This window comes from Macaca fascicularis, chromosome 16, assembly GCF_037993035.2.
Source record: "Macaca fascicularis isolate 582-1 chromosome 16, T2T-MFA8v1.1".
Taxonomy (NCBI): Eukaryota; Metazoa; Chordata; class Mammalia; order Primates; family Cercopithecidae; genus Macaca; species Macaca fascicularis.
This window is the reverse complement of record NC_088390.1, coordinates 17,577,773-17,599,159: the sequence shown is the minus strand read 5'-3', so window position 1 is coordinate 17,599,159 and position 21,387 is coordinate 17,577,773. Positions and strand designations below refer to the sequence as shown.

Sequence of the window (21,387 nt, the reverse complement as noted above, 5' to 3'; positions counted from 1 at the left end):
CCACAGAATTGGTGGCTAGGCTGTCCTGGGTGTGGCCGAGAGAGGCCCTGGTCCCAGCGCTCCTTTCATTCTGGTCCTTTCTGAAATGGTTTGGATTTTTAAAAAACCATGAGCATTTATTACTTTTGCAATAAAAAGAAAGAGATGCCCTTTTAAAAGAAAAGAGGAGGGTAGAAACAAGGAAGTCGGCTTGCTGCTTGAGAGAGTAAAGTCCTAGAGGCCACCTCCTCGACAGGAGGTGTAGCCGCGCTGGGGCATTCAGAATGCGAATGGCAGGTGGGCCTGGGTCTTCACAACTCAGCATCCGTAGGGCAGACAGCCATGCACAGATGGTACCAGGAGTCACTATTTCTGAGGACCCAGGCTGGGTCAGTGCCTGCCAGTGTCATGTTCCTGATTTAAGGGGCCAGCCTGGACACTGACCAGGGGAGAACTGGGCTGTGATCCTTGACCCTCAGGCCCTCCACTCATATCAAATGGACCCTCTTGGGACTAGAGCCCCAGAAGGCAATGGCTGTGTGGGGTCCACCTTCACTATAGCCCTGGCCATCAGTCATCCCAAGTTAGAGCCTGGCTGCCCATGCAGTGCCACTGTGGAGGCACAGGAAGGCGGTGCTCAGTCTGAAGGTGGTTCAAGTCTGTACCTTGACTGAGTGCCCCCATGCAACCCCCACCCACCTGACAGCTGGGCCGGTGGTGCCAGCTAATGGCTCCCTAGGTTTCTCCTAAATCAGACATGGCCAAAGCAAAACACTGAGCACAGAGCTTGCCTGTCATGGCTTGGAGCAGTGACTTCCTCAAGAGCTCAGGGCTGAGGAGCTGGCTCCAGACAGCTTGTTGCCAGTGTTCAACAACATGACCCCACTCCTGGTTACTGATCAACCCGGTGTGCTCTTGAGAGTACTCCCACCAGGCCTCTGGGTCAATACTACTGTTATTGTTGCTATTGTTATTGCCAGGCCCCGCCCTCCTAAAGCATTTGCATGTTTTCATCCTTAATCATAGAACCAGAATCACTATCTTCCAGAAGAGAAAACTGAGGCCCAGGAGAAGGCAAGAGGTTATGCTGTGCTCCCAGGGCCTTCCTGGGCTCGCTGCGGCTTTGAGCTCCAGCTCTCTCAGCTAGACAATGAGAACGGGCCGCACAGTAAAGGCCCAAAATGCTATGATGGAGGGTGTGGGCCACCGGCTGCAGAGCCCTCCATGCCACAGAGCATGTCCGGCTGGGAGAAAGGAGCAGGCTGAGGCCTGCAGCAGAGCGCGGGGTTGGGGACCGCTTCTGCTGGGCCCCAGCCTGGCTACCTGAGGCCCCTGCCCCATTCCTGCCGCTCGCCACCTGCCTGCCCCTAGCCTCTGTTCCAGCTCTGCGCGCCGCGCCCGCAGCCTCCCCAGCCGTCGGCCGGACTCTCTGCTGCCCTCTAGCGGCCCGAGCGCACGGTGCCGAGCTCCGCGCCTGAGGCCCCGAAACCCCGCGTCCGCCCGGCGGTCACCTCACGGGAACAAAAGCCAGGCTGGGGACCGCAGCGGGAGGGGGCTGGGGCTGGGGCTGTGCTCTGAGGACTGCAATATACAGTCCGTGCAAGCACCCAGCAAACGCTGCTGCGCTTACTGGGTTACTTACTAGATGACTATTCTCTGGGGAAACAGAACCAAAGAAAGTAAGTGTACGCGCGCGGGAGATGCAGGAAGGGGGGGTCCTTGCCCGAAGTCGCAGAGGGTCAGGGGCACCGCCGGGACCAGAACCCCGACGCCCTGCGGCCGCCAAGCAAGCGGCAGTGGAGGAGTCCGAGTGCCTCCAGCCTCAGCCCGACCCTGGACTGTTTCCCCCAAGTCTCCGCCCCCAGAGGGCAGGAGCCGGGCAGCGGGCGACGAGGTAGCCGGGGCTGGGAGCGGGTGCGGGGGAGGCGGGCCCCGCGGGACGTGACGCACCGAGCTGGGAGGGCCGGGGCGGGGCGGCGACGCAGGCTGCGTATAAGGGCGGCGGGCGGGCGCCAAAGCCAGAGCAAGCTGCCTTTGCCCAGAGCTTGGGAGAGCCCGAGCCGAGCCGAGCTCAGCTTAGCCTAAGCCCAGCCCAAGTGGAAGCGGAGCCCCAAGCCCGAGCCGCGCCCAGCCCGAGCAGAGCCCTCCGGCCGCTCACCCACGCTCCACCCCAGCGACCCCCGGCGGCTCTCAGTCCTCTCTGCCCCGTGCCTGCCCTCGCGGCCCCTCTGCCCAATGAAACTGGCCGCGATGATCAAGAAGATGTGCCCGAGCGACTCGGAGCTGAGTATCCCCGCCAAGAACTGCTATCGCATGGTCATCCTCGGCTCGTCCAAGGTGGGCAAGACGGCCATCGTGTCGCGCTTCCTCACCGGCCGCTTCGAGGACGCCTACACACCAACTATCGAGGACTTCCACCGCAAGTTCTACTCCATCCGCGGTGAGGTGTACCAGCTCGACATCCTCGACACATCCGGCAACCACCCGTTCCCCGCCATGCGGCGCCTCTCCATCCTCACAGGTGAGCCGGGGGCCGGGCAGGCACGGGAGGGAAGGGCGGGCAACCCTCGGCCAGGGCACCCCGTGAGCGCCGGTCCCGCTGCCGCGCGCCAAGTAGTGCGCTTCGCGCTTAGAGAGGCTAGCGCGCCCCGCGCAGCCTCAAAGTCAGCCCGACTTGTCCCCTGGGCGGCCACCCTCACCTTCTCCTTTTCTGCCCTCTGCGCCCCCTCTAGGAGACGTTTTCATCCTGGTGTTCAGCCTGGACAACCGCGACTCCTTTGAGGAGGTGCAGCGGCTCAGGCAGCAGATCCTCGACACCAAGTCTTGCCTCAAGAACAAAACTAAGGAGAACGTGGACGTGCCCCTGGTCATCTGCGGCAACAAGGGTGACCGGGACTTCTACCGCGAGGTGGACCAGCGCGAGATCGAGCAGCTGGTGGGCGACGACCCCCAGCGCTGCGCCTACTTCGAGATCTCGGCCAAGAAGAACAGCAGCCTGGACCAGATGTTCCGCGCGCTCTTCGCCATGGCCAAGCTGCCGAGCGAGATGAGCCCGGACCTGCACCGCAAGGTCTCGGTGCAGTACTGCGACGTGCTGCACAAGAAGGCGCTACGGAACAAGAAGCTGCTGCGGGCCGGCAGCGGCGGCGGCGACCCGGGCGACGCCTTCGGCATCGTGGCACCCTTCGCGCGCCGGCCCAGCGTACACAGCGACCTCATGTACATCCGCGAGAAGGCCAGCGCCGGCAGCCAGGCCAAGGACAAGGAGCGCTGCGTCATCAGCTAGGAGCCCCGCCGCGCCAGCGACACAACCTAAGGAGGACCTTTTTGTTTGAAAGTCAAATCCAACGGCCCGGCACGCCCCGTGCGCCCCGGGCCGCGAGCGCGCGGACTGGCGTCTCCCCTCCCCGCGATTCGCCCCCAGCACTGGGGAGGCGCCACTGAATCGAGAAGGGACGGTCATCTGCTCCGGAAGGAAAGAGAACTGGCCAAGACTAGGACTATTCCCCCACCCCCGTTCCCCCATTGGCGCCAGCCACCCCCACAACTTGGGGGGCGAGGGCCCAGCTGAGGGTGGATTTGTCTTCTCAAAGACCTAAGAGTGAGCGCAGGGTGGGGGGGATGTGAAGTTATCCAGCCTCTGTTAGGCTTCAAGAAACCGTCCTGCCCGCTTGCGGGTCAGGACCCAGGGGCATTATCTTGTCTGTGAATCCGGGTTGCTGTGACAGCCGGCAGAGCCTCTGCCCTCCCGAAACTAAGGGGGGCGTGGGTCAAATCATAGCCAAGTGACCCGTTTACATGTGAGTGAAACTGCACAAAGGAACACAAAACAAAACTTGCACTTTAACGGTAGTTCCGGTGTCAACAAGGACACGAACAAAACCTTACCCAGGTGTTTATACTGTGTGTGTGTGAGGTCTTTAAAGTTATTGCTGTTGTTTTTTAAATATACAATAAAATAATTTAAAATGGAAAACCGGTTTTTCTTTGCTTTTAGAGATGGCTGGAGTGGGGAAGGGCGCGGAGAAGGAAGGGGCTGGGCTCTGACTTAGGTGGAACTAGAACTTCCCCAGAACTGGAAAATAACCCTGGCCTTCTGAAAGCAGCTTGGGCTGCCAGAAAAGCCCCCGATGCCTGGGGCATCTATGCAGGGGATGGTTCCCTAGAAAACCAGGAGGAATATAAAGGATTTCAGGGTTCCCCCTGGAGATGAACTCTTTCTAGCCATCCATCCGCTTAATTTTCTTTGGGTTCGATGACAAAAGGCCTCATTTTCTGAAAGAATGTTTTGAATTCTTCAGTGTAAATGCCACTGGAACTGTGCCTAGCCATTTTGTCACCAGACTCAGTGTGGGCCCAGGCAAACTTTCAGACTGTTGGAGGCATCACTCAGGCCCTGGGGAAAGAGCCTGAGACCCATCTGGAAGCAGGCCCATCCTGGTGCCCACCCCCACCCCCTCACTCCAGGGTGCCACCCTGTCTGGAGACAGGGAACTCCTTGGCCTCCGCTCCCCACTAGCTCCAGGCAGTGCTCATGGCCAGGTGTGGAGCCCCATGCCCCGCTCAGCCTTGCTGTCTCCCTCATGGCTAAGGCACCCTGGAGCACCACTCTCTTTGCCACTAGTACTGTAAACCTGTGGTGGGCGACACCTGCCAAGCCTCAAATTCTTCACCCCAGGAAGAGTGAACACCCCTGGCATGGGCTCGCTATGGGGATTAAGTGCGATGTTTGAAAAGTACTTAGCACAAATGCTGGCCACCCAGTAATCCAAATAATTGGTGGCTTTGAGAGGGTGCTCAGCCCTGTGAGAGACACTCAAAATCGTCTGAGAAGGATTTCAACCCTGCTCCAGTGAGGGTGGCTCCTCCTCCAGTCACAGAAAGGCACCCCCCACCCCGCCGCGCCCCACCAGAAGAAAAAAAAAAAAAAAAACGCAACCACGGATGGCCCAGGGGCTCGTGACAGGCACTGGCAGGGATGACACGCCAGGCAAACTGCCCTTGAGGCCAGCCAGGAGAGGAGTTCCTGTTCCATACTGGTTCAGCAGGTGTGTGTCCTGGGGCGGAGGGAGGTGATAAGCAGAGGTGTGGTTCTGTGTCTGAATAGACAGAAACATTTTTCTCTCAACTCCCTGAGAGCCATCCCACTATGAATTTCTCAGTCCAAAAAGCATGATGTCCTGAGACAGCAGAGCGTAAGTCCTTTTAATTATGCATTTGAAAAATGTTACAAGTCAACAAAGGAACACAAGGCAGGCTCCGGCTCCCTCCGCCCCTACGAGGAGCCCTTGTCCATTTCAGCCTTGCACTCAGAAAGACCCTGGGGGTCTTGTATTTTCCACGTGCTTCATGTTTCATGGTATCTGTCAGAGCCTTAAAACTGGCCCACCCACTACTGTGAAATTTCAAGGAAATAACTGATTCAGTTAAATAACAGTCCCAAGGTAGAACTGGTCTCACAGGTGACCACTCGCTTAAATCCAGAGCCTGCTTTTCTGCCCAAAGCCACTGAAATCTGATCTCCTCCTTCACACAGCCCCAGGTCCCCAATATGCCACCCACCTTCTGACACGTGGCTACAGGTCTACACTAATGGAAGCTCTGCTAAAAACATCTCCACCCAATCCTCCTGCCAACGAGGTCAGTTGACGGGCATCTGTTAAGCCCCTAAACTGGTCAGCGCAGGTTATGTGCCCATTCCTAGACCCAAACAATACTCCAGGACTTCACACCTCCTCCTCGAGAGGAAAGGGAGAGAACTGCTCTTACCTCAGTCTGACAGGCAAGGGAGAGCACACAAACAAAACGTCCCATCTGGAAGAAATCAGGGAAGCTGGGGAAATGAGGGCTGTTCACAAACTTTTAAGAGCTCAAACTTGGCTGTGTAACTTTCAGACCTAGCTCATGGTCGGGGACCACCTGAACTGGCCCCCAGGGTTGCCGCTCTCTGAACACAAGGTGCATAGTGAACCCCTCTGCAGTGTAGTACATGTTGCTGCCACAAGTGCAAAGGCCAGAAGGAAAAGATCTTTTAACCAGAGCAATGGGAATCTGAAATGCCAGAAGGGGGAAGGTCTGTTCGCCTGAAGACCTCTTCGAGCCTGTGTGGAAAGGATGGCCCCTTGTCAACCCTGGGGAAGCACATCTGAAGCGTTTTGTCCACTCTTGGGCACTGACTGAGGGTGATGAGCGAGGAAGGGAGCAAGAGGTGACCGCGAGGAGAGCCCAGGAGGCAGGGAACCTGGAGGAGGCAGGGAACCTGGAGCAAGGGGCTGCCTGGCAGGGCTCTGGGCTGACACCCCCACAGCTATAGTTCCATTCACTGGCTCAAACATAAAAGGAACCAAACTGTTTGGGAAAAAGGCCACCCTCTGGCCTTTCAAAACATTATCTCACAGTTCTACGCCATATGAGCGCAGGCTTAATTCATCCAGTGAATTCTATGCAAATGTTTCAAGAAGCTGCTTTAACGGGAACAATGTGTACCTGGTACACACTGATCCTATGGGGGTGGGAGGAGAGGGAGGGAAGGAAGCAAAGAGGAACTGCCTCCCTTCCTACTGTGCTCTTCAGATCTGTCAGTGGAGCCCGGCGCAGCAGATGGCCCCCTCCCCAGCGGCAGGGGAGAGCCCTCCACCCCCTCCGCTGCCTCCAGGAGCATTCTGACTTCCACCAGCAGGCACTCCAGTTATTATGCATCTAGACATATGGATCTACACGAAGAAACCCAGCGCAGCCAAGCTCGGTGCTGGCTCCCGCACAGGCGACGCACATGCAGCAGCACAGGAGCCCCGCCCCTGCACCTTGAGGTTCTGAGCTGGGGTCCACAGGAACCACGCCCCAAGGAGACTTTGGGGATGGTAGTGGGGAGACAGGCCATTGGCTTCCCCCCGTTTCTCAGGAAGTCGGCCTCACTCTACTCCTTGGGGATTTCGAACATGCAGAGGCTCTTGTACTTTTGCAGAAGCTCGTTCTTGGTCCTGACTTGCTCCCGGAGGCTCTGCAGCTGCTGCTGCTGCTGCTCAGGGCTCAGGTGGATGCCGGGCATGGTGCTGATGAGCTTGCGCATCTCCTGGAACTTGGTTTTGAGGGCGTTCAGGTCCTGGTGGACCTCCGGGCTGTCCTTGTCCATGCTGTGGGGGAAGAACAGCTGTTAGCATTCGCAGCTTGATACATGTCTTGGCTTTCCCATCCTGCACCCCCCAGAGCTCGCTGTCATTCCTGCGATAGCTTTTAGAACACTTCATTTTATGTGTCTAGCCTCTGACTAGGCTGTCCACCCCCAGAGGAAGGGACGGGTTCTCTTTTAGGCAGCCAGCAAAGAGCTCCCAGGCCTAGAACACTTGCAGATCACACACAGACACTCTTGATCTTCTGTCAAGTCAACTGTCACTCTGTGAGGTCAAGGACCATGTCTGTCTGGTCACAGGTGTCTCCCTACCCTCGGCCCAGTGTGTGGCACACTGCAGGCACTCAAGAAATGTCTGTGGAAAGAATGAATGCTTGGCAAATAAGCTCATGAACATGTTGGTTCAATTAACAAACCAATACCAATATCAGGTGACAAATGCCAAACAAAACTTGCTAAAATATGACATTTTGTCTAATTGGAGCCATTTCTAGGCCAATCAGGAGGCTTCACCAGCTAGCAAGAGCTAATTTTAGCTGAGGTTTTGATGCTGGCTTGAACCTCTTAACATAAAGACTAATTTCCACAGAGCTGTTCATAAATTTTAAATTAGTTAAAATGGAACTGATTTAAATGTCTCAGCAGACACAGGCTCTCTTCTGCCATGGTGATGGACACTCCCTGCCTTTGATTCAAGTTCACTTTCAAGGCAGACCGTTCGTTCTATCTCACAGCTATTAGCTGCACAGAGGTCCTACTCAATGAAAAACGAGGCAAGAACAATCTCCCTTAAGATTAAAAAAACAGCCTGGCAGTTGCTCTTATACATTTGTTTGTTTGTTTGTTTTTTGAGACAGAGTCTCACTCTGTTGCCCAGACTGGAGGGCAGTGGCGCGATCTCGGCTCACTGCAACCTCCACCTCCCGGGTCCCGGATCAAGCAATTCTCCTGCCTCAGCTTCCTGAGTAGCTGGGATTACAGGCACGTGCCAACACGCCCCGCTAATTTTTGTATTTTTAGTAGAGACGGGGTTTCACCATGTTGGCCAGGCTGGTCTCGAACTCCTGACCTCAGGTGATCCACCTGCCTTGGCCTCCCAAAGTGTTGGGATTATAGGCATGAGCCACCGCACCCAACTTCCTATACATTTTTTAAAAGTTAGTAAGTGGATGAGCTTTTGAAAACAAGTGGTTGAGACCAAAACTAAAAGGCAATTCAGTAAGCTGTTCTGAAAGTAAGCCATTGAGGCATAAGAGGGAAAAACTGTCAATGATCATTAATTTTTTAAATAAATGTTCATCTGTAGCGGGAAATTTCAACCCAGATGGTGCTAATTCATGTTTACTATTCATCATTTCTCTGCTTACGCAGGCAAAATATCCATCTTTCCTGGCGATCCATCAGTTACATCTCACACCTTGCAAATCAGATGGCCACCATGGCCAGCTCAGTATTTACCAACAGCTCTAAACTCAGAGGGAGGGTACGGAGAATCAATCACTTCTTCCAGGAAATGAGAGGCCAGCCAAACATCTCTTGTCATTTGATGCCCTCAACTGAGAGACACCATTAACAGTATACCTTATCTCAGATTCTAGAGAGGATGAACTGGTATTCATGAGAACTAAAAACCCTTTGGAAGGAAGCAAATAGGGAACTTCTTTTATTTTAATTCTTTGAAGTCTCAGCTCTGATCCACAAACGTGGACAGAAACCATCTGGACTTCTGAAATCCTTCTACTTGGATGGCATGCGTGTTAACATACTGTTACGAATTTAAGTCCCAAGGAAGTTTTAAAATTAAAATATAGTTTTTTAAAAAACCGACTCACATCACATGAGTCTGAAACAACATGGTAAAACAAACAAAAAAGTACTTAAAATAGAAATGTGGATGACAGGTAATTCCATTCTTGAAGCAAACATAACCTGACCCAGAAGAAAATTTAGTTCTGAAAGTTGAAAGTGGGTCACATTTAAGATGCTCATCTCTGAAAACCCCCAAATCGCAAGGGTTGCCTGTTCTTTGGTGAACTTTCAGGAAAGGAGACAGTCTTCAGACAATAAAAAAGGAGCTGTAAAACAAGCCACCTGGAGCGCAGCTGAGCCAAAAGGGGCCGTGCAGCCCACAGGGGGGCACCTCTGCAAGCCCAACTGCCCTAGTTGGTGGAGGGAAATAGCACAGAACTCCTGGCGTGAATAAAACACGCTATTCAGAAGTGGGCACCTGCTAAGCCAGGATGACTGTGAAATATTCAAGCCAAAAGAAAAGGGACAGGCCCAAATACTGAGTGAATAAAAGCAGAAAGCTCTAAGTGGGCCTGCCTTTGTGTTCAAGGATAGTCATCGACCAACTATAGAAGGAATGAAAAAAGCCAGTAGGTCAAGGAGGATGAACATCGTACAAACAAGGCAAGGTCAGAGCGCTTTGGTCCCACCTACTGTGGTTTCTTCTTTTTTTGAGACAGAGTTTCACTCTTGTTGCCCAGGCTGGAGTGCAATGGTGCGATCTTGGCTCACTGCAACCTCCGCCTCCTGGGTTCAAGCGATTCTCCTGCCTCGGCCTCCTGAGTAGCTGGGACTACAGGTATGCACCACCACACCCCACTAATTTTGTATTTTTAGTAGAGACGGGGTTTCTCCATGTTGGTCAGGCTGGTCTCGAATTCCCGACCTCAGGTGATCCACCCACCTCGACCTCCCACAGTGCTGGGATTACAGGTGTGAGCCAATGCGCCCGCCCCCTACTACGGTTTTTTAAAAGAGTAGACAAAAATACTACCGCTAGGGGTGATCCTCTGAGCATCCTTCCCACGGATAACAGACAGTTGTATCTGTGTCACCAGACTCACGGGCAACATCCTAGGGTTTAGGTGGGTGTGTCTGAGAATCATGCCCGGATTTTCTTTGTTGTTCTTCTTTTTAGTATGGATGCTTTAGTACAGATGCAAACTGGCCAATAACCGTGTTAGAACCACGGACACGGACTTCCTCCCAAACCTGACAGTCATTTCTTTTGACCTCTTGGTGGCATCTGACTCACGTTTCCCATTTCTTCTTCCTCACAACTTCCATGCACTGTGCCTCATGCTCCACTCTGTCCTAGCTGCCTTGCCCTCAGACTAGCCCTTACCAGTCCACTCCTCTGGCCACAGGCTCTCCTCACACCGTACTAACTCCTGTGGCTTTCATTTTTCTAAGATCATTTTTTAAAAAATGACAGTAATAGGTTACTTGAGGGAAAAAATTCAAAAATGACAGCCACCCAAGGCTTAGAAAAGGGAAATCTCATTAACCCCTTGTTCCAGAGATAACCTCTGTTAACACGTGGTGTCCACTGTTTCAGATGGCTTTGAAATCTACAATAGCATACAAAACACACAAACTTTTCTTATTTGACAGAAATGTGACCATCCATGGTTCTCATTCTTGCTTTTTCTAGTTAACAATGCACCTCAGATGTCCTTCCACGCTAACATGTATACAATCAGACAGCTAAATCACCCTGGCTATTCACAGGTGGTTGTACTGTTTGTAATGTACTAGAATGACAGTGAACATCTTGTACTTATACCCTTATGTACTTGCGCAACTATTTTGGTAAGATCATTTCCTATAAGTAGGGATTCTGGGTCAAAGGTTATATATATTTAAATTTTTGACAGACATTACCAAAATGTCCTCCAAAAAAAAAACTGTACTGATGCAGATTCTCTGTAGCCACAGAGGGCGCACTTCTCCCTCCCGCCCTGGATGATACTGTCTACTACTTACCTATCAACTGTGTTTCTCTGCTCCAGTTCTGCCAAGACCTATGAGGCCTTCCAGAGAGGAAGGCCTTGAACTTATACCCTTGCTTTCATCTGCTCACAGCATTACATGTAAAAAATATTCTTTTTAGCAAAGAGCAACAAAAAGTTCTGTTGCTAAACGGAGTATGAAAAATCACTGCTCTACAAAATGCCCACAACGTGTACATCCACTCCTGAGCCCTGGACACCGGGAGCACTCCCCAGCCAGCCCTCCTTCCTGCACTTCAGTTTCTTCCCCACAGTTACCAAGGCGTTCCTGCCTGGAGTCTGGGAGACGGCAAATGTCCAGCATAGACTCGCTGTCAGCAGGGGATGAGGGGAGGGCGCAGTCCTACCTACACACTCTACTGGCCGAGCTAGGAGCCTGGCCTCCCAGACCCCCAGACTTGCACCTGTGTGCCCCCTTCTCCCAGCCTCCAGCCTGCCAGCTCCATCTCCTCTAGACCAGCCACCTTCCATTGCCACTGCCTTCCTGTGGATCCAGGTCCTCTCCTCTTCTGAACCACTTCTGCCCCACCCACCTTTAGAAATCCAAGTCAGGCCGGGCGCGGTGGCTCAAGCCTATAATCCCAGCACTTTGGGAGGCCGAGACGGGCGGATCACGAGGTCAGGAGAACAAGACCATCCTGGCTAACATGGTGAAACCCCGTCTCTACTAAAAAAAAACAAAAAACTAGCTGGGCGAGGTGGCGGGCGCCTGTAGTCCCGGCTGCTTGGGAGGCTGAGGCAGGAGAATGGTGTAAACCCAGGAGGCAGAACTTGCAGTGAGCCAAGATCTGGCCACTGCACTCCAGCCTGGGCGACAGAGCAAGACTCCGTCTCAAAAAAAAAAAAAAAAAAAAAAGAAATCCAAGTCTGAGCAGGTCACTATGCTGCCTAAAAATCCCAGATGGCGGCCGGGTGTGGTGGCTCACGCCTGTAATCCTAGCACTTTGGGAGGCTTAAGTGAGTAGATCACTTGAGACCAGGAGTTCGAGACTAGCCTGGCCAACATGGCGAAACCCCATCTCTACTAAAAATACAAATAAAAATTTTTTTTGTATGTTTACAAAGGCATGGTAGCGTGTGCCTGTAGACAGAGACGGGGCGGAACCCCGTCTCTACTAAAAATACAATTTTTTTTTACAAAGGCATGGTGGTGTGTGCCTGCAGTCCCAGCTACTTGGGAGTCGGAGGCACGAAAATCAAGTGATTCCAGTGAACCTGGGAGCCAGAGGTTGCAGTGAGCCACGACATGCCACTGCACTCCAGCCTGGGCGACAGAGTGAGACTCCATTTCAAAAACGATGGCCTCCTACCCACACACAACACCTTTCAGGCAAATTCAAACTGTGAAGGAGGCCCCCCAGTGCCACCACAAGCGCCTCCAGCCTTCCCAGGCAAAGCTTCCCACTCTTCCCAGAACCCATGTAAATGCTTGCCTGGCATTTCTCACGCCCACTAAGGAAGTGCTCACTCGCAAAGGCCTGCCTTTGTGGGGCTTGCCTTCTGGTGGGGCCCACTTTCTGGTTATAATTCATACTGAGTGGATGGAAATGACATGGCAGAGGAGTGAAGAGGCTTTTAGGCAGACTGGAAACACCTCGCCCAAGCAGTCTATGAACACCCTCTATCTGTGGCCGCTCATCCTGCTCCCTGGGGTGTGGCTGAGGGAGAAGAAAGTGAACGGCAGAGGCCTTCAGTAACTGCGTGACTATCCCTGGGAAGCCAGTGTGGGCACTTAGTGGGGGCTGCTTCCTACACAACCCGGGAACAGGTCTCAGCTGGCATGGAAGGCCGGGCAGATTAAAACAGACACTTGAGTGGGCAGAAGACAGTCAATAACACCCTGTTCCCACGAAAGAGGTCTGGCTGGGGCTCTGAGGTCTTGCTGACCTGCTGAAGCGGCCAGGCCAGGCTAGAGGCGCCGGGACAGCATGCTCATCACTGGAGCCCTGTCTGTGGTGGCAAGGACGGCTCCCCTCTACCTACCTAGCAGCCTCAGACCTTGTAAAGAATTTTAAAAAATTGAATTTAAAAAATGTTTTTAAAGTACCCACATCGACAGATTACTCTTACAAAGGGAGCCAAAACCATCATGCAAGGCAGCAACAACTGTAATTCAGAAGGCCTAGGCTGGGCTACTTCGTTCCAAACTCAGATTCGATTTATTAAGTTTGAAGGAAAAAATAATAATTTTCCCCAATCTAACAGAGCCCATTTCATTACTCCTTTATGATATATTTTTAAAATGTAGGATCCATATATATCAAGAAAGTCTCAAAGTTGGGATTTATAATATTTCTTATAGGCAAGAAAATGTGATTTCTTTTCCCTTTCCTCATTCTTTTTTTTTTTTTTTGAGACAGAGTCTTGCTCTGTCGCCAGGCTGGAGTGCAATGGTACGATCATGGCTCACTGCAATCTCCGCTTCCTGGGTTCAAGCGATTCTCCTGCCTCAGCCTCCCTAGTAGCTGGGACTACAGGCGCCCGCCACCACACCCAGCTAATTTTTGTATTTTTAGTAGAGAGGGGCTTTCACCATGTTGGCCAGGATGGTCTCGATCTCCTGACCTCGTGATCCACCCGCCTCGGCCTCCCAAAGTGCTGGGATTACAGGAGTGAGCCACCACGGCCGGCCTCCCTTTCCTCATTCTTTAAAAATAACATAAATGTGTAGTTTAAGTTTTCATTCAACTGCGGGAAAGACACTAGAAGAGATGAAAGTGCTATGGGTTCCAACTCCAAGCAGGGCTGTCCCAGCCAGAGCACTCCCAGAACCAGGCGGGTCCCTGGGGTACAGGAGAGGCTCTGGTTCACAGGGCTCTGTGCAGCATTTCCATGGGCACTTCTAGTGGAGGGGCTGGAGGGTCTGCCAGCCTGGAGGACTCCACCCACCCAACAGCACCTGCAGCAAGAGGACCCTCTGTGGGCCTTGTGTTGGGTTATCCGGGCAGGCAACCTGAAGATGGTCTGCAGAGATCCCTGAGTGAAGGGCTAAGTTTGGGTTCAATTTGGGAAGAACGGAGAACAGAGAACAATTAACCAAATAATATTCACAGGATAAAATGAGCATAAAGGCAAAGATACTAATTAAATACTGATTACAATATCCAAAAGCAAGGGTGAACGACCTGGCCAATGAGTGGTATCAACAGGCTTGGAAGTAAAGAAGCAGATTAAAGACGAAATGTTCCAGTAACCAAAAGCATCATGATCTTAGGCAGGCTGCTAGAAAACTCCACGGGAAAGGAAGGGCCAGGGAAATACTGACAAGAAAGAGGAAGGGCAGAAAATTAACCTTAAAAGATAATTAAATGTACCATGAAGATTTAAGAACTAAAACAGTTTGGTGCTGGAGAAGGAGAGAATGTCCAGAAGTAGATCAGAAAACATATGGGAATTCAGTGCATGGTAAAGGTGGCACGGCAAGCAGGGAAAATAACAAATATTCAAAAACAGCAGTGGGAAGATGTGGCTAACTGGGGCCCCCTTACTCTTCCCACCAAAATAAATTCCAGGAGCCTCAAAGAATTAAAAGTAAAAAATGGAACCATGAAAGTTCTAGAAAAAAGGGATCAACACCTATAATTTTAGAGTGGGAAAGCCTTTCTAAGTAGGACCAAAACTCAGAAGCCATAAGGGAAAGGCTTAACAAATCTGACTACAAGAAATTCTATGCATCTGAATGAAAAACAAATACAAAAACCATGACTATGAACAAAGTAAAAAAATAAAAGCAACAACCCTGGGGGAAGTATTTACAGTACATTTAACAGACATTATTTCCTTTCTGTACATAAAAGAATCTGACAGAGAAATGAGCAGTTTATAGGGAAAAATACAAGCGACATATAAAATCGCCTATGAAGGGATGCTTTACCTAACATAATGAGAAATCAATATATCATTTCTGACCTATGAGATCTGCCAAAGTTAAAAGTTTAATGGTGATGGCAGGTGATGGGGAAAGACACAAACCCTGTCGGTGGAAGCATAGATCAGGGCATTCTTTCTGAATTTGCTCACAGTGACCCAAACGGTAAATTCACATATCCCATTGCTAGAAATTTACCCCCACAGAGACTACCAAGAGTTCACCAAGATAGCATGGGCAAAGATGCTTGCTGCAGTGCTGATTCCAAAAGCAAAATGCAGAAACGACAGTGTCCTTGAGCAAGAAACTGTTTACATAAACGACAGCACATTCAGAAAGTGGAATATTATGCAGCTTTGCAAGGGAGCTGGGAGGAGTGAAGGGAGAGGCCCTCTTTCCATTTCATATCCACGGGTACTCGCAGAATCCATCTACAACTTTAATTTTTGTTTAATGCTTTCTGGGTGGCAGACTTATAGGCCATTTTAGGTTAACTGAAGCAGTCTAGTCTACAAGGACTGAATTTTGGAAAATAGCTAAAAAGATGTAGTGCTCTAAATTTAGCATAACTATCACAATAAAAAATGTGCTCCAGCAATTCTACTGCTGGGATTTGTCCGATCATAACTTACTCCTACACAAAGATGCTAACCCTAGCACTGCTGGTCATAGCAAGAATGAGAAAACCACCTAGAAGCCCATCAACAGAAAACCAGTTACATCAGTCATGTTGCATCCACAAGGCGCAATTTTCTGCAGCTGCCTTAATGAGGTAGATCTTTATGTGCAGTATGGAAAGGTGGCCAAAATAGACTAATCAGTGAAAAAAGTCAAGTACATATACATGTTTGAAATTCCATTCATATGTAATTCCCAGAAGGAACTTAGGAAAGTATTAATAGCAGTTACTACAGGTGAGGGGACTTGGGGGAAGGAACCCTTTTTCCATTTTCCATTTCTCTGTACTTCTAAACTTGCAGTTGTTACTTTTATTAAATAATTTTTCAAAAATTCTGAATTACTTATGAGAACAAGAAAGGCTAAATTCACTACTTCAGGTTTTACCTCCTTACTCATCCCCTGTGCAAGAAGTAAAAAAAATAACAAAAGGGCCGGGCGCGGTGGCTCAAGCCTGTAATCCCAGCACTTTGGGAGGCCGAGACGGGCGGATCACGAGGTCAGGAGATCGAGACCATCCTGGCTAACACAGTGAAACCCCGTCTCTACTAAAAAATACAAAAAAACTAGCCAGGCGAGGTGGCGGGCGCCTGTAGTCCCAGCTACTCGGGAGGCTGAGGCAGGAGAATGGCGTAGACCCGGGAGGCGGAGCTTGCAGTGAGCTGAGATCCGGCCACTGCACTCCAGCCTGGGCGACAGAGCGAGACTCCGTCTCCAAAAAAAAAAAAAAAAAAAATAACAAAAGGATCACTGGGGAAGTTATAGGAAAGGAAGGGACCCAGGGCCAGAGAGCACCACCTGGGTGGACTGGACACGATCCTAGCCCTCATCTCCGCCCGCCACGACTGTGTCTTGACTGGCTTCCAGCCTGACAGTTGCACTAGCTCCCCATCCCTCAGAAGACCCCTGCACTGTTTCCTGGCTCTTCCCTCCTCCCCAGTCCCCTCTTCCTGCCTTGGATGTATGCTCAGCACCACCAAGCTAGAAGCTGACTCCCATGAGTAGATGCTATTTCTTGGCTTCGTGTCCTTATATGTTTTTCCTATACCACCCTTCCTCCTGCCTCCCTTTCCTAATTGAAGACTCATGTTGGCATCAATCTCACCAAGCCTTCTGTCTCCCCCAGGCTTCACGTGGTCTCCTCTCCCTTCCTCCTCTGCCCTTATTCCTCCCTCATTAGCCTATAAACTCAAAAGACACGCCTATACTGAAGGTTTTCAGGTTGGATCCTAGCCTCTTCTCATATTTACAGCTGCAGAACCACTCCATTCCTTTGCAGCTACTGTTCCCTCCAAGTGGCTTTTTCTGCTCTTCTGTCTTGTCTTTCTCTTTTTTCCTCTCTTTCTCTCTTTCTTTCTTCTTTGAGACAGAGTCTATGTCACCCAGGCTGAAATGTAGCAGTGTGATCATGGCTCACTGTAGCCTCAGCTCCCTGGGTTCAAGCTATCCTCCCATCTCAGCGTCCCCAAGTGCTGGGCTTGCAGACAGACATGAGGCACCGCACCTGACCCGTGTCTTTCTTACCAGGGGGTTTCTTCCTATGCTTAGTGGCCTTGGCCATCCACTCATATGTTTAAGAATAAAACATTAAAAGGCTTAGTGGAAGCTCTGCAAATGAGTGATGCTTGTTCATTTTCTCAGAATTAATTGACTAGGCTTTTTTTTTTTTTTCCAATGTCTTTTCTCTTAATTGGTCACACACGATAGAGAGGGCACTTCCACTCTCTTTGGCTGCCAATCTAGAAGCCAGGTGGGGGAAGGCTCGAGTGGGGTCTCTCTTCAGACTGCGAACTTTCTCTTAATCCCTCTTTTCAGTTATGATTCCCCCTACCTACCCCTGCAGTGTGCCTGTTGTCCCCCAGTCCAGGTACTCTCTGGCTTATTTGTTCCTAAGAATAAATCTTGGGAGAGTAACCTTTTAACCACCCACCAATTTAGAAGAAGGGTAGTCACCTGGCCGCTTGGAAGGGATGGGAGGTGGGACAGGACTGCTTCTTAAACAGACTTCAAGTAATCATCCTGTTCTTAGACCCACCTTCACCCCTATTTCCAGGGGGTCCTTGCACTAGAGTTCCTGAGATCTGGGGGTAGGCCATGTTTAACAAGCCAGCTGCTTAGGAGTTGGTAGATGAATTAGCACTGGTCATTCACTTTGTAGCGATCATCTCCTGTCCTATTCTTTTCGGTTTTATGCTTTTTATTTTTGAGATAGGGTCTCGTTCTGTCACCCTTGCTAAAGTACAGTGGCATGATCTGGGTTCAAGTGATCCTCCCACTTCAGCCTTCCAAGTAGCCAGGACTGCAGGCACACACCACGCCTGGCTAATTTTTTTTTTTTTGTATTTTTTGTAGGGATGGGGTTTTGCCATGTTGCCCAGGCTGGTCTTGAACTCCCAGGCTCAAGCGACCAGCTCACCTCAGCCTCCTAAAGTGTTGGGATTACAGGCATGAGCCACTGCGTCTGAAGGTTTTATGTATTTTTTTTTTAAGTCCCTTCTGTGTCCCTTTAGACGAAACAGAGACAAGCACATGTGATCAGCCCACTAGGTTTCACAGGTACGCTCTTGAGTACATCTCCCAACAATCCTATGACATAAGCATTCCCATTTCATAAGAGAAAAACAGGCTCAGAGAAGCTAAGCTACTTGCCCAGGTCACCCAGTCAGCACATTATAGAGCTATTACATAATCTAAACCTATCTTTTGAGGTCCACTATGGACATATTAGAGATAAGAAGATTATGGCCTAGAAAGGTTAGACATTTATATCAATATTAGAAGGCATGAAAATGTCAGTATACAGATTTGAACTCAGGACTGTCTAACTTCAAAGCCTCTTCTCTGTAGTATAACTTACTACTACATCTTTAAGGCCAGCCCAATCCAGCTGCTTTACCAGGGCTCAAGAATATACTCTTGGGGGGTTCAAGAGCTGTCTTTGTGAATGTGTACATTTTGTGTTTTCCTTTTTCCACATTTTTCTTAAAACCAGTAAACTGGGGTTAATCTGACTAAACCCTTTATAATCCGGCACTGCCCTGGGATTATAGGGGCTCCATATGTATTTCTGTCTGTGATCATTATCACAGGCTCACAAAAACTGAACAGGCTGTCTTATCCCAGAAACATTTTTTTAAATTTATTTATTTATTTATTTTTGAGACAGAGTCTTGCTCTTGTTGCCCAGGCTGGAGTGCAATGGCATGATCTCGGCTCAATACAACCTCCACCTCCCAGGTTCAAGTGATTCTCCCGCCTCAGCCTCCCGATTAGCTGGGATTACAGGCACCCACCACCACACCTGGCTAATTTTTGTTTTTAGTAAGAGACAGGGTTTCACCATGTTGGCCAGGCTGGTCTCAAACTCCTGACCTCGTGATCCGCCTGCCTTGGCCTCCCAAAGTGCTTGGATTACAGGCATGAGACACCACGCCCGGCCCTTATAAACAGTAAACACCAAGTGAAGCCAAATGAAGCCAGGGTCTAATGTGAGAACAAAGCCTTTGTAGTTATTTGAAAAGTGGCAGAAGAGCATCAGGTCATCCCACAGCAAGTGAATCTAGTTTGCTTAAACTCAAAAGTGGGTGGGCCACTAACGGTCAAGACCTTCACGTTGTAACAATTCCGTTTCAGTAAAACAGTGAAGAGCACATTCATGTTCACCTGAATGTTACTGGATTCGTAATTTTCTTTTAATTTACTTTGTGGTCTTTAATGGCTGAATAAGAGTTATAAGCCTAAGGGTTTACACCTACTATCACGTGGATATAGAGTGAAGTAACATAATGAAAATAATTTACAGCCTAGGCAACACGACTAAATTCCATCTCTACAAAAAGTACAAAAATTCGCTGGGTGCTGTGGCTCATGCCTGTGGTTCCGGTTACTTGGGAGGCTGAGGTGGGAGGATGGCTTGAGGCCTGGAGGTTGAGGCTGCAGTGAGACGAGATCACGCCAATGTACTCCAGTCCGGGTGACAGAGCGAGACCCTGTCTCAAAAAAAATAATAATTTAGGCAAACACGGGGATCAGTATAATAATTTAGGCAAACACGGGGATCAGTAAGACTTTCGTGCTTTTGTTTTTGGTTTTTCCTTTACAGAGTCACTTTGAAAACTCAGGCTACCCTAAAGGCTGGCCAAAAGGATGACAATTATCTCCTTTGGTACTGTTAGAACAAAGTCAGTACAGGTGGGTCTAATCATCTCAGGCAACTTCTGTGTTTTTGCTTAGTCTAATATTTCCCATCGCCACCGCTCCCCTCTCAATCTTTTTGAATTATGGGTTATTCCCAATCATGTCTTTTTTTTCCTTCTATGCCCCTTTTACTGTGTCCATCCCATAGCACTTGGCAGTGTCCCACACAGGGAAGATGATGCTTATCTGTTGAGTCTGTTGAAATAAGGAACTAAAGTGAGTATTACTAACATTAAAGGTGAGAAAACTGAGGCTTAAAGAGATTTAATTTGCTCAAGATCGATGGGATGCACGTTTGAGCCGCTGGACAAGAGTCTGTATGTAGTCTCTAAGCTGGCTTCATTCTTAAGGATATCGCACCTCTCGGGGCTCAAATCGTTTGCTTAACTCATGGAATGTCTCTGTGGTCTTGGGAAAGGCCTCTTCCCGCTCTGGGTCTGAGTTTCCCCATCTGCGAAACGGGGGCGTGCCCTAGAGCGCCAAGGCCTCTTGAAGCTCTGAAACGGCTGAGACGAGAAGCTGGAGGGAGTATGGGGCCTGGTCCTCTCCTAGGTTCTTACCATTTGATGATGCTGTGAACCAAAGGTAAAAAGGAGTAGTTCTCTTCCTCCCTCGCGCGGGCAGGTGACTGAGGCCGTGGCGCCGGCGACTGCTGCGGCTGAGGCGCAGGGACAGGCGGCGGCTGAGGGGGCGGCAGCGGCTTGGTGTCAGGCAGCGGCTGGTCGGACGTTGGCGGCAATGCATCCTCCGCCTGTCGCCCGGCTGCCACCCCAGCAGAGGCCATGGCTCCGGGGTTAGGTTAACCCAGAGGTCGGGTCGCCGACAGCGTCGCGAACTCTATACGTCACCACCGCGCGCCCTGCAGGGGCGCAGCGTGGAGGAAGGCTCTGAGCATGCGCACTGGGCACTCGGCCGGCAACGGGGCGGAGGCGGGGTGGGGAGACTGTTGCTAGGCGACGGGCCGTGGGTGGGTCTGGGGTGCCTGGTTTTGGGTTGAGTCAAGACCCAAAATTATTTAAATATTATTAAATAGTGAGAAATAGGGGATTTATTTCAGAAATAACAATTTTTTTTTTTGAGACGGAGTTTCGCTCTTGTTGCCCAGGCTGGAGTGCAGTGGCGTGATCTCGGCTCAAAGCAACCTCCGCCTCCCGGGTTCAAGTGATTCTCCTCCCTCAGCCTCCCAAGTAGCTGGGATTACAGGCATACACCACCACGCCCGGCTAATTTTGTATTATTAGTAGAGACGGGGTTTCTTCATGTTGATCAAGCTGGTTTCGAACGCCCCACCTCAGGTGATCCGCCCTCCTCGGCCTCCCAAAGTGCTGAGATTACAGGCGCAAGCCACCGCACCTGGCCATAAATAACAATCTTCTTATTCCTATTCACACGATGAAGAGGGCCCCAAAGCCACAAACACAGGAAGCCTTGAGGTCAGTAAGGCGCAGCCTGGCCCAGTGCACCCAAGTCTGGAGAGGAACCACTGGACCTGCAGGAGGCGTAGACAGCACTTACCTGCTGGCTGAGGCACCAAACCCGGCCCGGCCCACAGTGCGAGACATCGAGACCTCCTGCTTAGCCCTAAGGACGCAGAGGCAAAGGGATTGCGGTCCCTTCAGTGCTGCATGGCTGCTGAGAGTCTGATAATTCAACTCAACACACTTTTAGTATGCACCTGCTGGATGGCCAGGTGTAATGTGTGGTTGCAGGGAGGCTGTCCTTGCTTTCAATACAAG

The 21,387-nt window shown here is 50.5% G+C and overlaps 2 protein-coding genes across 2 annotated transcripts; one reads left to right on the top strand and one right to left on the bottom strand.

Moving 5' to 3' along the window:
* Nucleotides 1–1,999: 1,999 nt before the first annotated feature.
* On the top strand, nucleotides 2,000–3,955 carry RASD1 (ras related dexamethasone induced 1). Its single transcript, XM_005583027.4, has 2 exons — nucleotides 2,000–2,500; nucleotides 2,712–3,955. Exons 1-2 carry the CDS (start codon nucleotides 2,215–2,217, stop codon nucleotides 3,263–3,265), a joined length of 840 nt encoding a protein of 279 aa, XP_005583084.1. The 5' UTR covers nucleotides 2,000–2,214; the 3' UTR covers nucleotides 3,266–3,955.
* Nucleotides 3,956–5,167: 1,212 nt separating this feature from the next.
* Nucleotides 5,168–20,469, bottom strand: MED9 (mediator complex subunit 9). The gene is made up of 2 exons (XM_005583026.5): nucleotides 20,212–20,469; nucleotides 5,168–7,112 (listed from the first exon to the last, which is right to left on the bottom strand). The coding sequence occupies exons 1-2, from the start codon at nucleotides 20,433–20,435 to the stop codon at nucleotides 6,896–6,898; spliced, it is 441 nt and encodes a 146-aa protein (XP_005583083.1). The 5' UTR covers nucleotides 20,436–20,469; the 3' UTR covers nucleotides 5,168–6,895.
* Nucleotides 20,470–21,387: the final 918 nt, after the last annotated feature.

What these genes read in the sequence shown, in the direction of transcription:
- RASD1 (XM_005583027.4), top strand. Translation starts at nt 2,215, where the DNA reads ATGAAACTGGCCGCGATGATCAAGAAGATGTGCCCGAGCGACTCGGAG. An exon ending in GCGCCTCTCCATCCTCACAG is followed by an intron (nt 2,501 to 2,711) that starts GTGAGCCGGGGG and finishes CGCCCCCTCTAG; the next exon opens with GAGACGTTTTCATCCTGGTG.
- MED9 (XM_005583026.5), bottom strand. Translation starts at nt 20,435, where the DNA reads ATGGCCTCTGCTGGGGTGGCAGCCGGGCGACAGGCGGAGGATGCATTG. An exon ending in GTTCACAGCATCATCAAATG is followed by an intron (nt 7,113 to 20,211) that starts GTAAGAACCTAG and finishes CTTCCCCCACAG; the next exon opens with CATGGACAAGGACAGCCCGG.